The sequence below is a fragment of the Musa acuminata genome, chromosome BXJ3-4 (genome assembly GCF_036884655.1).
Source record: "Musa acuminata AAA Group cultivar baxijiao chromosome BXJ3-4, Cavendish_Baxijiao_AAA, whole genome shotgun sequence".
Taxonomy (NCBI): domain Eukaryota; kingdom Viridiplantae; phylum Streptophyta; class Magnoliopsida; order Zingiberales; family Musaceae; genus Musa; species Musa acuminata.
Genome location: NC_088352.1, coordinates 48,054,920 through 48,068,915, shown reverse-complemented (window position 1 = coordinate 48,068,915; position 13,996 = coordinate 48,054,920). Strand labels below are relative to the sequence as shown.

The 13,996-nt window shown below is 36.9% G+C and overlaps 2 protein-coding genes across 6 annotated transcripts in view; both read left to right on the top strand.

Annotated features, from left to right (window-relative positions):
* Positions 1–4,647: 4,647 nt before the first annotated feature.
* Positions 4,648–13,457, top strand: LOC103974197 (uncharacterized). Of its 2 annotated transcripts, XM_065149585.1 has the most exons (14): positions 4,648–4,776; positions 6,759–6,832; positions 6,901–7,036; positions 7,141–7,226; positions 7,330–7,498; positions 7,596–7,798; positions 8,647–8,846; positions 8,945–9,040; positions 11,002–11,123; positions 12,099–12,200; positions 12,295–12,407; positions 12,527–12,614; positions 12,714–12,916; positions 13,049–13,457. In XM_065149585.1, the coding sequence occupies exons 1-14, from the start codon at positions 4,675–4,677 to the stop codon at positions 13,263–13,265; spliced, it is 1,911 nt and encodes a 636-aa protein (XP_065005657.1). In that variant the 5' UTR covers positions 4,648–4,674; the 3' UTR covers positions 13,266–13,457. The 2 variants fall into 2 exon arrangements, with proteins under 2 accessions (XP_065005657.1, XP_065005658.1); XM_065149586.1 differs by lacking the exon at positions 8,945–9,040.
* The window catches only part of LOC135637134 (probable glutamate carboxypeptidase VP8), a 21,159-nt gene continuing 20,565 nt past the window's right edge, over positions 13,403–13,996 (top strand). For 3 of the 4 annotated variants that reach the window (XR_010496162.1, XM_065149584.1, XM_065149582.1), the window contains exon 1: positions 13,681–13,818. The gene's annotated coding sequence lies outside the window, so the exon portion shown is untranslated. Of the gene's footprint in view, positions 13,543–13,642; positions 13,819–13,996 lie in introns of those variants that run through there. The other variant, XM_065149583.1, reaches the window with a different exon arrangement.

Below are 13,996 nucleotides of genomic sequence, written 5' to 3'. Positions count from 1 at the left end.
TGAAAGCGAAATCAAAATTAAAATCATCGGTTCTTGAACCGGAATCAAAACCGAACCGTCTCTATTCCAAATTATAATGAATCGAAGCCATTGATTCTGAAAGGGCATGAGGAGTACACGTAATGTAGTCCTATATATTCATCCTGCTCACATGCAGAGATAGAGAGAGAGAGAGAGAGAGAGAGAGAGAGAGAGAGAGAGAGTAAAACATGAATCTGTCTTCATAAAACGAATATTAAATGCATGAATTTAGTGAAATACACGTGTTGAGAGGGCATGAGGAGTACACGTAATGTAGTCCTACATATTCATCCTACTCACATGCAGAGATAGAGAGAGAGAGAGAGAGTAAAACATGAATCTGTCTTCATAAAACGAATATTAAATGCATGAATTTGGTGAAATACACGTGTTGAGAGGGCTGTGAACACACAAAACTAAAAGACACAAATGTGGTTCTTCTCACACGTTTGGCTGTTGCCACTTGTCATACATCGGCCGACTCATCATCGTCGAGGGGAAGCTTTCATGGTTGGCTCTTCTTGCAGCAATCTGCAGGTGTAACATCCAAGAAAGCTATGGGAGCAGCTTCCTTGCCAACCTTCCCCAAGACTTCCTTGCAGGTGGATGGAGATCATGGTGAGAGGACCACAACATGACCTTCACCATCAATGAAGGAGGTAGCAATATCTGCAGAACATGGCAAGGGTGGTTTATTTCCTTCCGCCACCGAAAAGTCTTTCCACGTGAGGTTGCAGTGTGTCCACGAGTAATGTGCATGCACAGCATCCTCCGTCCATGAATCTGCAGGTCCTGAATTTGCTGAACAAGAAAGAGAAGATATGTAGAGAGACCAGCTTATGGATTTTTAGCAATACGAGTACTGCTCACTTGAACGGACAATAAAAGGTTTCACAGGAAACTACTCGAGAGAAAAAAGAGAAGTGATAAATTGATGGTGAATTTGAAGTGCCTTGAGATATTATTTCAGTGATATCTATGAAGAGAACGATTGCCGAAGTCATATGGTGCTCCTTGTTAGGTCTGACAGTAAAGAATCAACATACTTTTGACCTCGTGTGATGGCTAGATCGGTACAAGAACAGATAGAGTTATACCATATTTGTTTGTCTATTCTGCTCGGAAGCAGTCAAAGTTGTCGGTGGCAGTCAGACTCTCTATCTCTCTCTCTCTCTCTCTCTCTCTCTCTATCTCTCTCTAAGAACGAACAAAAACATGTAGAATAAAAAGCATTATGGTCGAAAAAATAATGTGTTGGTGGCATTCATATGACATGCTCATTTCCTTCGTCCTTCGTTCTCCCTATTAAATTATTCAGCATCAGCTGGTGGTCTTCCTTTGATTCCTAATTAATGGAGTCTCGTTGACGTCATCGACGCTATGGTGGCTTTCTTCTCCATCTTCTGGTATATATATAGTGAGTTAAAAAGCAGCAGCAACCATTGCTTCAGGCGGGAGAGAGCAACAGGGTGAGAATCCGAGGCCTCATCCTCTCAAGGCTGCCAAGGAATCATGCAAGATCAAGAAGGCACCGAGGTCCGGCTCGGGATTGCCGTCGCCGCAGCCGCTGTAAGAGTCCGGCGGCCTTCCGCTCATCGGTCACATCGACTCGCCTCCAGTCATCGATGCAGCGCCTCAGGAGTTCATGGGATTGGTGCAGCTCCTACTGGAAACTCCTCTTCTCCCTCTCCATTCTGGCTTCAGCATAAAGCAATCTTCACGCTGAGGACGCTTCTATAAACGTAGGTTGTCTTAGTGTCGTATGTAGAAACTCCTCTTTTTTTCTCTCTCTCTCTCCATCTCTAACCTCTCAAAATAGGTACGAAGTGCCGGCTAGTATAGCATATTATCTTATTTCATAATAGTATCATATAAATACTTATGAAAATTTTTTGTCACGGTGAATCACCTTGGACTCTTCATCGGACGACCATCAAAGCTTGCGAAGTTTATATTTATAGTTTGTATTGTCTATTAAATGTTTGCTGAAATGTCTGTTTGTAGGATCTCGAGTTAAACACTTCCATTAATTTATATTCTTTTGTATATATCTTTATGAAATCATAGGAGATTTCGATGAGGCTAATCATTTACAAACGGACACACAAATGTGTCATGTGACTTCAAAACTTACTAAGCCTATGATATATAGTATCGGAGTAAAACAAGCATGTTTATAAATACTTTACATATAAAATGTATAGTACCAATTGAGGCCACGTTGAGAGCAACTAACACATGTGAAAACAAGTATAAAGATATTTAGAAATAAGTCGCTTAGAGGAGCTGACATTTGAGATTTATATTCAAATAAATAACTAATCCTTTTGCACGAGAGATACAACAAGAACAAACAAATTAGGAAAAAACACATAATGCATAAAGGTTAAAATAATTAAGTTCGAGTTATGACTCAATATTGACAATCAAACTTAATGGTACTCAAGGCAAGTGAGGGTGTTTGGCAAAAGATGAGACTGTATATAAAGGGATGGATTGCTTTGCGATTAAAAAAATTGTACAAAGCTCACAAAGATGAGTGAAATTGCTAACTTGAAAATTTTGGTACTCATATAATAGTTTATATGCGGACGATGGATTATCTATGGTCATCTTAAGATAATCAAAACTCAATGCCATTAAGAATGAAAACTTTATATTTAGCATGAGAAAGATATATCCATATGAAACTAAAGTATATAATAGGTTCAGTGTGTTGCAAGGTCTCGAGGAGCACAACGGGAGCTGTATTAGCAAAGAGTTGTAATCTATAAAATATGTTCATGGCGTCGAAACATAATAATTTGTTATGCAATGTGGAGTCGCCTAAGGGGATGATGGTATCCAAAATTTTCATAAGGAGAGATGCGAAAAGGAAAGTTGTTCTAACGGGACAGATTCAGAAGAGGGATAAATTATAATTTTCTAAAGGAAGAATAATGTAATTGTAAAGTCTAATTTATATTATCTATTAAATGTTTACAAAAATATATGTTTGTAGAATCCCAAGTTAAACGTTTCATCAAACTCATCTTCTCTTTTGTAAGTTCTTATGAGATTATAAAAGATTTTGAGGAGGTTGATTTTTTACGAATGGTCATGCAAAGGTGCTGCACAACTTAGCTAAAACCTATTAAATCCGTAACATTGCCCTAAGTCGATAAGAAAACATTTATAGTACTTAGGGTTTAATGTATATTTTTATATTTAAATATTAATGCCATCTTAGGATGGTATTAACAGTTTAGCATTTGTATGATACTAATAAAATTTTTATAAGATTTATAAAATATTTTATTATATTATAAAAAATCATAAAATTGCTATGGTATAATAGTTGTTTCTCTCGAAACCAACATGATTGATATATTGGTAAAAAATATTAATTTATTTTAAATATTATTTTATATTTATGTATACGACTATATTATTTATTTGTTATACATATGGACCAACGGAATTGATTTGGTCTCCACCCGATTCGATCTGACCCGATCCAATCCGCCCAGATCGAACCCAATCCGATGCGATCCGATCCGTATGAACCGCAAGGATACCGTTCCGCCAGTTTCTCCCTCACTGTCTACCGTGTGATTGGAGTAACGACCATCGTGCAGGAGGTCCCGCACGATGCAACCAATATTATTGCAGGCAGGCATTGCTGGTAATCGAAAACGGGTATACGAATGCAGCTTCCACTAAAACAACATTGGTTTACATCCCAAATGTTTCATCATTCCCCCCCTTTCCGCACTTCCCTCCCCATCCCCACCCCCACCCCCACCCCCCCTCTCTCTCTCTCTCTCTCTCTCTCATTTTTAAAACCTCGCCGCCTCCCTCTTTCCCCTTCCCGCTCTTCTTTCCACCTTATCGCCTTCGTTGTCGATCTGATCTCCGCACAAGTTCAGCATCTCCTTTTCTCGATCTTGCAAGATCGAAGGGATTGATTCCCTCAGGTAATCGCCGTTCAATTTTCTGTTCTCTCGTCGAGTCTTGGTTTTCGTCATCGAAACTAGAGATTCATCTGTTTTCTTGATGCTGATCCATGGGTTCTTCCTTAGGGTTTCGTTTTGTTTGGGTTCTTTGGTTGGATTCTTTCAAAGTGAGTTGTACTCCGATCAGATTGGGCTGGAAATTGGTCTGCTTTCTTGTGTGTGGGGAGTTTTAGGGGAAGAGACATATGGGCTATAGACGCGGAGGGTAATGGTTTCTTGACGCCGACCCGATACGTTCCTGATTAGGGTTTCGGTTTGTTAGGGGATTTGATTGATTTCTTTCTTAGAAACGAGGTGTCTTGTAATGATCGAACTATTTCTTTGGTTGCCATTAGTTATTTGGTCTACTTTCTCGTCGGTCGGGGCTTTGTTGGAGAAGAGACATGTGGCTGTAGAAGCCGAGGGTAATGGTTTCTTGATGCCGATCCGATAAGTTCTTAACTATGATTTTCGGTTTGTTAGTGGACTTTTGAGTGGAATTCTTGATTCCATTCTCTGAAACGAGGTGTCTTGCAATGATCAAACTGTTTCTTTGCTTACGATGATGTTTTGGTAGTTTCAGACTGAAACTGGTATACTTTCTTTTAGGGGTGGGGTGGGGTGGGGTGCGGTGGGGGGTTGTTGGACTAGAGGAATGCAACTATAGAAGCGGAGGGTGATGGCCCAAGCTACAGTTGTTGAATCTACCTCCAATTTTTTGCCACCTGGGGCAGCCAATTCTGGTATGACGAAGAAGAGGAAGACCCCTTCAGAACTCAGGGTAAATTTCTTTCACAACCCTCCATTTTTATTCTTGTAAAGCATTACGCCACGAAAAAGAAAAGAGAAGACATTCACATGGATACCTCAAGCCGATTATTATCATAGATCTCAAAGTTTAAGTTGCGGATATTATTGCTAATATTCTTTCTTTAGCGGTGTCATCGTCAACCAGGATTTTTTTTCCTTTATCTTGTCATTATTATTATTCAGATCTTCTGTTGTTCTGGTTTGGTCTTAGATATATATTTGTTTTCTTTGTTCTTCTTGCATTCACATATATTTCTTCTTTTGTATTATGCGTGGCATTTTCATTTAGACATGGTTTGGTCTAAATGCTTCTAGTATTTTCTGTATCATCTCAGTTGAACATACGATATAGAACTTGATCCATTTACTAGATGCAGAAATATAGTGGCTTGGGTTTAATTGAAATATTAGTGAAAAAAGGGATACTGCCAATTAATATATGAACAAAAAGTGATACTGCTGGCTGGAAGGGGTTAGTATCATATACCTACTGGAGAGATGAAAGTAGGAACCTCTAATTACACTGCAGAAATTATGGCAGCTGGCTTCACTGGCCATTCAAATTAGATGATTGATTTAGCACTCATTAGAACAAGATGGAGCTGTATATAGCTGTATATTACTATTCGTTTGCTATTTGCTTCAGCCAAATTTCACTTTTTTCTTTGTCTCCTGCCATTCTTACAATATTTGTTGTTCATCACCATATAACACAGACTAAGGATACAGTGAGAGAAAAGAAGTAGAACATAACCCTTAATTTCAAATAAGGACGACTACATAAAGGAGTTATCTTGAGATGCAAAATTGTACTAAAACATATGCTCTCATTACATTTATGTTTAAAAATATCCTTAGCATTACCCCACACATCAATTGCATGGTGATTAAAAAATCATTGCGGCCATAGAAGGACCAATTGATACAATCAAAATTGGAAGTGGAGAAGTTTCGAGTCTTTTATATAATGTATATAATGGTTATCTAATACATATATGTATGATATATATAATATATATGTTTATTAGATAAACCATTATATATACATATGTCGGGACAAGTATAGCTGAACTATTCTTTTATGATTTGTTCATTATTTTTCAGACTTTCTACTGCTTATATTTCAATTTAATGTGTCTCTCTGGAAAGCTAGATATCTTATGTAATATGTTGGGTATAAGAATATTTTAACACGATATAATTTTATGCTCTTAATTTTTTTAATGTTCTATAATCTTTTGCTTTTTAAATTAATAATTTGATCTTTTAAGCTATTTCCTCAGCTAATTCTGATCTCGCTGATCCAATCTAATTGATTTTGTCCATCTCCATTGCATTCTTCATAACTCATTCCCATGGTGGTACCAATGTTGCAAGTATGACCAGGTCTTCATGGAAAATCTTCATTATATAGTCCCTATTGGTTATTTTGTATTTTCCAACTCATGTTTCTGCAGAAGTAATCACATTACTAGAATGCTGATGTTACACTTGGTAAAATGGGCTTACTGCTCTTATCTGATGCAGCTTGGGAATCAAGATTTATCTTAATGAATAACAAAATGTCATGCTATAAATTTTCTAATTTTGACCTCTGAAAAGGTTGCAGTGGCTATCTGTTAAAGGTTTTATTTTATAAAAAATGGTGTGGCATAATGCTTAATAGGATTTAAATTGGAAGTAAATATGACATTGTAGAGTGGTGGATGAAGGAAATGGCTAAGTTTAATGTTTGATTGATACAGGGGACATAAGTTGCAGAAATGAAGCACATGATATATCTATGTTCTAGGAAACAAGTAGCAGTGATGGTGATTCAGGATATCTTGCAGTGTTTAGTTCTCAATATGGTCAAACGATGGAATAAATAGTTATTTAATGTTGAACCTCATGACATTTTTGATCGAGAATTGAAATAGTTCGCTGATATTAATTGCCATGCATATGTGGCAGGGGGAACAGTTGAAGCGGAGGAATGCTCAGGTGATTGGTGAAAAAACCTTGCCTCCTTTGCTGGCCTCAGACAGGTAGATTAATATCAGTCATGTATTTTCTTTTACATCACTTTGCTGACTGTTTGGTGCATGTTTGGTAGTGTAAAGAGTAATGCGATCAGGAGAAGTGAACAATTAAAAATTCCAAGGTACATTACTACGCGTGTCAATGAGGTCTATCCTGTTAAAAAGTCAAGTGAGAGATGCAGAGTATTTAATGGAGATGAGAAGGCCAAGGTTGGAAAGTTGTTGAATTATGTTTTTCATGCTCTAATATTGATGTATTTTGTGATGGGAGTTCTTCTGACTAATGTGGTGTTTATTTTAACTCTCTAAAACAGGTGTCTTCCACTATCAGTGGATTTTCTAATGATGTTCCTAGTCCTGCTGCTTCTTTACCAGCAGAGGGCGAACCATCGATTTTGCGGTGTTCCTTTGATCTACTTGGGGCTAACCCAATATGAATATTTTTTGCTCGCACTGTTATATTATTATTTTAATGGTGGTAAATTTTCCCCCCTTGATTGCAGTGAAAACCCTAGCCTCATTAACAAATCTGAAGGATCTGACCAATCCGCCAGAGACATAAGCGAACAAGGTTTTCGGACGATTGAAAAGTGTCGCCAAAATGTGTTGCGCAATGTTGTTCAGCTTCATATGGGAGATGAGAATCTTACCAATTGTGCCAAAATTGATATGGTAGATTTTCCCCAGATGTTGGTACTCTTTTTGGTTTGTGATGCAAAGTCTTATTTTGCTATCATTGCATGGTTTGTTGATCGAATATGTTTGCTAGGAAAAAGCACTTAGAGGGTTGGTAGCTCGTGAAATTCCTTCCACCTCAGTTTCATTGGCTGTCTCTTCTGGAAAAGTTGGTGGTTTTCCTACGAATTCTTCAAGCAGTTCTTTTTCTGAATTTGAGATTCCAGGTTCAAGAGTACCTTGTGATTTTACCTTAAAAACCACTCTGCGGTTGGTTTCGTCGTCCTCAGTGAAATGGTGAGTGCTACAATGCTTCTTTCTTAACTAACACTAGTTTGAGAGATGGGATTTGGAGTTGGTTTGTCCTGAATTTTCTCTTTCATAATAGCTGATAAAGGTAGTCGAAGCTGATTACATAGACAGTTATCTGTATCCAATTCTCTTGGTTACTTATCAATCCTGGAAGTATAATGTTGTCCATATAGCTTATGCAGGTGCTTCAATATTCCTGTCTCTATTTTCTTCATAAATATATGTATGCCTTAACTCTATGTTGTAGATGTGGCTGTCATGGTAATGTTTATTTTGGTCTTTGCATCGTGTTAATCTAGCTGTGGTTTTCTATCTTTTTCAGATATTATTTATGTAATTGTTATATTTAAGGGCTTTGAATTTTGTTTCATCTTGACTGTGAGATGAAAATACGATGAATGTATAAGCCAAAGAGGCTTTTAGGTTTTTCAGGTTTGTTTCTCACTTGCCTAATTCTGCTCTTGCTGAGAAATTACAACTTTGTTTAGAGGATTAGTGTTAAATTTAGTGTTGATTGCTAAGTATGCTCGATCTTTTTGGTGCTGTAAGTTTTGGGTAATGTTCATGTGCAACCTTTATGTGCTATTGGTCTGCCTTGCCATTTGTTCCCTCTTGGTCTTCTTGAATGGTTGAGAAGCAATATTCTCCTTGTTTTCAGAAGCATTTTCACTTGTCTAAAGTCAACATGTGTAACCAATTGTCCTGAAGTCTTTTAATTGGCAATTGTTTGAAGTTGTGTCATGTTAGGATACTGTGTAAGTTTGACACTCTACTATTGACCACTGTCTTCAAAGGAAAATGGTTTAACTTTAAATTGCTATTTTTATTTGCAGGTGCCACAGATTATGTGCAAGTCCTGCTGTCATGGGTATGAGCTGTAATCCTCACAGCAGTGGTCAAAATTTAGACTGTACATCTGAAAACACCACCTCCGAGGTCAAATACTCAAAATCATTGCATTCATGGGTATATCCTCAATCTTCTCTGCCAGCTTCTGTCATGTCCATGTTTGTGTCATCAGCTGCAAAAGGAGGTTTGGCACTTAATTATTTCTCTTTTTACGAAGAGACTTTTTTCATAGTGATTTGTGTCATTATATCTTAAGTTTTATTAGAATTTATCAATTTTCAGATTCAAAATTTTTGTTGAAAAGGCAGCAGGATTGGGAAGATTCATTTCGTGACCTTTACTATATGCTCAGAAAGAACATATGTAACATTTTTTATGGTAATTATTTAAGCCTTAATTATATTTTGTTAATATTGTTTTGACCAACCTATTTCTACCATTTTTTTGACTATCAGATATACGCCAATCTTGGGAAATCCATTTTTTTATAAAATTATTAAGGTCATATACTTCAGGAGAAGTTGGAAAATTTGCAGGTGTTTCTTGGGGGGATTTTTTTTCTTTGAATGTTGATATTTTGATGATGGACAAGATGAGTAGTTGATTTTGGAATTGATGCTCGATGTCATTCTTATTGAGCATCATATATTGTTTGATTAAACATGGTGATAGCATTTTTTTCCTTGCAGTTTTTCGTTGCATTCCTACACATTTATTGAGCATTATTTAACAACAATTAACTTATTTCTTGTAAAATAAATTTGAGTTGTATGTTAGCTAGTTAATTTTTAGCATGAGCCATATCTCTTAACTCACTAAGATTTATGATACAAAATCAAACAATCTGATTTAATCCCATAAGATGTGAAGGAAATATTTGCATTGACTCATAAGGGCACTCATAAGGGCATGATGAGTGTATTAATAATATTGACAAGTTTAATTTTTTTGAGCTATTGGTTTAAGCTCAACGAAGTTAATGAGTCGGTTATCTTATCGATTTGGATCGTGACAAATGATATCAAAGCCAACTTGATATTGGTCATTGATGAGATGCTCGAGATGGAAAAGGGCTAGAGGGCTTTTCATGACAGGCATCTCAGGATGTAGAGTCACCATTGGACTAGGCTTACGTTGACCATGATAGAGTTTGATCGGACTATGTTAGTGCTTTACAAGTACATCCTGCCTTTGGTGCTGCCTAAATTAGTATAGGAGAGTGTGATAACTTGAATTAATCCTATTGGAAGTTGGTAAAAGATTTGGATCGACTTATAAGTGCTTTATTTTGGACCAGTTGTTTAAACTCAATTAAATTAATGAGTTAGTCGTCATATTAGTACTGAAGACCATTTGGTGATACTGTTCACAAACATGTGCATCGTAGTTATTAAGAATGACAACTCCGTGACCACTGTGGAAAATGGAAATTTGATGTTAAAAACCTCTTTCTGATGCAGTTTCTCTTTTAACTTGTTTCTCTCTTATCTCAGGATAAGCATCAATACAGTCCTCATATGTTATGTAGTCTGATCACAACCCAAATCTATATCAATGAATGCCATACTTTGGCTATTTATAAGTGAACTCGGTTTTCTGTATTTGCTAAGCACCTAGATAAAACATACCAATTGGAGCAAACTAATTAAAACATCTTGCATGCATCTAAGAAATGCAATTAGCAGTGGTCTGGGGAGCTTGGTCTTTATTTTTAAGGAAAAGACATTATATTTCTTCAAATTGGTGTCATTGGCTTTACAGATAGATAAGTTCAGGGTATCTGATGAAACCTTTGCTGTTTGATCTTTGTTAAATTGAATCAGTCAAACCATAATCTTCATAATTTGTAAGCTGTACAGTTTCCTGATGTGGATTTGAGTGCTTCATTCGATTCAACTATATGAAACTCCTTTTGGGTCTAATCGGCTTCCCTTGGTTGGTTTCTCCATGTGATAATTCTCGGTTTTCTTTATTGTTTAACTTCATGCAGCTTCTGAGGAACTAACTTTCATATGATGGTGTTATAGGTGAGGCATCATCAACAATAGTTGTAGATTTAATAAGATATCTTGAGCAGTTTTGCTAAATGGTACTTGTCTTCAAAAGCTATGTGCATTAGAAAGTCTTTGAGTTCTCTGTGCAGTAGAAAGTCTTGAATTATGCGATGTAAAATGGATGTCAACACCATATGATATGATGCATATTAAGTCGAGTGATATATGCGCCAGAAGATAACAGTACCTTCTTTGACATAGATATGCAATTTGGACTCTTTCTATAATACAATGTAATTTATTTTACATATATGTGAACTTATTGATCTTTTGCAAAATCTGCAGTTTGTACTATGCAGTTTGTGGTTTTGTTTCTTGGTGGCAAATTTTTGGGGAAAAAGAGGCATTCCTGCAATGCTTACCTATCACGGTCCACATGTGGTTTGCGATCCTTGCTCAGAGAACATGTAAGTGTAGCCTGTGTCTTTTGATACATGAAAGAGAGAATCTATGCCTATTTATTAACACATAAGTCATGTTTTTTTGTGCTTTGTTGGGTTGTTGTGAAAATTACTTCTAATGCGGTTCTCTCTGGCTCTAGTAATTTGAGAAAGTCAGTGTATGGTAGTGGGATTATTGTCTATTTCTTATGGTAACTATATCAAGAGCAATAGTGAATTGAATTATAAGAATAAATATGAAAGGTTTGGAATTCTTGATACAAGTTTAAAATAGTCATAACCCTGATTGATCCATAAGAGTTCATTGTCTTCCATGGTTGAAGCATGTAACCTCAGAAGTAGTTACAATGCACAAGGGATTAGGGGGAAGCGTCAGATGGATTAGTTGTAATCCAATTTCATGAGCCTTACCATGACATTGTGAATCAATTAAGATTTTAGTATGTATAACAACATCTGTAGTACCTAAAATTAGGAGCATACATTAAGATTGATGAAACATTAGTAATGATTGTCTATTTATTCAGCAATTAACAACATGCTGAATCAGTTTTGCAAAATACCTGTGCGTGTTGTCGTTCAACATCACATTCCTGCCATTAAATTACTTGCTTTACCAGAAACAAAGAAGTGATGGTCGGTGAAGTAGCCTGTCATCCAACTCGTACCTCTACTTGCTTTACGATGGCACTCTCTGATGAAAACTAGAAATAAATATGTAAATTGAATCCATATGTTACCTGTGATGCTTTGTGAATTCATATGTTGGATCTCCAACTATGGTGATATCTTGAAATTAATATAGCACATTTGTTGTTTCTATGGTTTGGCTTTAATAGACCGGTGTCTTGCTGAATACAGAAAATTATAAAACTTTGTTGGTTTTATGGCTTATGTCCATCCTTTTCGGTTAATTAGGAACCCTTGCATTTGTAGGGTCGTTTCCTGATCATTCTTTACATTTTACTAATCTTGAATCAGAGTGTAAGTTTTGCTATGCCACTTTGTCATGCTGAAGTGGAACAAGCTACTGAGGATGACTTGGTTGAACTTATGGAAATTGAGAAGCGAAACTTGGGCCAGGTTTCAATATAGCTTCTCCTTTATTTGGCTTCATAGGGTATTTCTATCTAAATTTTCACACATTATTTTGCTAATATATGCTTCACCTATGCAGGCGGCGATCCATTTGGAATCTTTGTCCGATGTGGACAACACTCCTCAATCCGTCCTCTCGTTTAGTGGAAATAAGCAAGTGCATGCCTTGTATGATTTCTTGTTAAATTATAGGTATAGGAGATAATAATAAACCTTCAAGGTTTTACAATTGCAGAATTTGTTTTAATGCAACTTTTTCTTGATTCCTATTTCTCATTTACTTTTTTTTTTACTTACCACTTGCTGTTCAGGTTTTTTCTGAATTCCTTTAATGGTTGTGATATTCCTGTGTTACATGCACCTGTCCCTTTCCTGAATGCCTCTTTCCATGTTCCGGAGGTGAGTGCATGTAATTACGGTTAAGAGATAGCAATAGATAGTAGAATGTGCTGTTGCTACGTCTCCAGATCCAAAAGGCTTACTGGTTAAACATTTTAGGTGAGATGCAAGGAGATTAGGAAAGCTGATATGGTCATTCCTTCTTCATGTGGGTCAGATACTGAAGATTTTGAAACCATTTCTGGTTCATCAGCTAGAGGTATTTGTTACAGCATCGAAATAAAAGATACAGTTCTTCCACCATGGATTGTTTGTGGTATCTGTGCAGCAATGAGCTCTGATGGGAGGAGTTTCGAGTCCACGTATGTTAAGAATCCCATAACACGACCTTTTTCTGGCTACATTGTTCTACTTGATACTCTTAGGAACATTTGTGCTATATGCTGTTGTAATTTCTATAAAACAAGGATTTAAATTTTGGTGGTTTTCTGCAGCTTTACCACTGAACCTATGTCAGCTGGCTTAAATGTGGCCCTCAACTGTTTATGCTGCGACAATGATGTGCCCAAGCAGTCGATTAACACCTCAGTGGATACTGATGACGCATTAGGCATTCCTGATGCTGTTTTGATCCCTCGTCTGAGTGGAGCATTGCTAAGGCGTCTCAAATATACTGATGGTGCTTTTATTGCTAACATCACACCAACATGATCATTGGCGATTGCATGTATTTGCTGTACATGATCAATGTTCTCGCTAAAGCGGCTTGTATTCCCCAGTGAACTTGCTTAGTTTTTGGAGAGCCCACATGTTTGTGGCTCGTGGTAGAAATTGTGAAGCGGCTAGCTGTCTCACCTAGAGTAGCTTTTTGATGATCCATTATGTTGGAAATTTTATGCTGGACTCCTCTCTCTTGCTGCATGTATCTGCCGCTTGGATCTATTCAAGCAAGCCTGCTGCTGACAAGACATGTTGGTATGGCTGGCTGGTCAGTCTGTCTTATTACCATTTTTAACAAATCTTGATTCTGAGTTAATTCTGAAGTCTTATGGCAGATGTCTTAATGTTGTCAAATTCTTTTTCTGCAGTATAGCGGCGTGGTCAGTCTATTATGTATCCAGATGATGTTTGCTTGATTAAATTTTAAGCAAGAATCATTCTCCTTGTCTCTTTGAGCATGGGACACACGGTTTTCATGCAGATATTGCGGATGATTCAACCGAGTTAAGTGGATGGAACCTATTGAAGTCATAGATATATGCAAGTACGTACCCACTTTTCTTCGATGATCCTGGTTGGCCTGTTATTGCCGACTTGTGACTCTGTTGTTGCCTGTTTAAACATCGATTCCTACTTGAACATTTCTTTTCGTTCTCTAGTGTTTCTTACTATTCTATTATGGCCTTCCCCTTATCCTAGTAGAATTGTACTGTTGACATGGG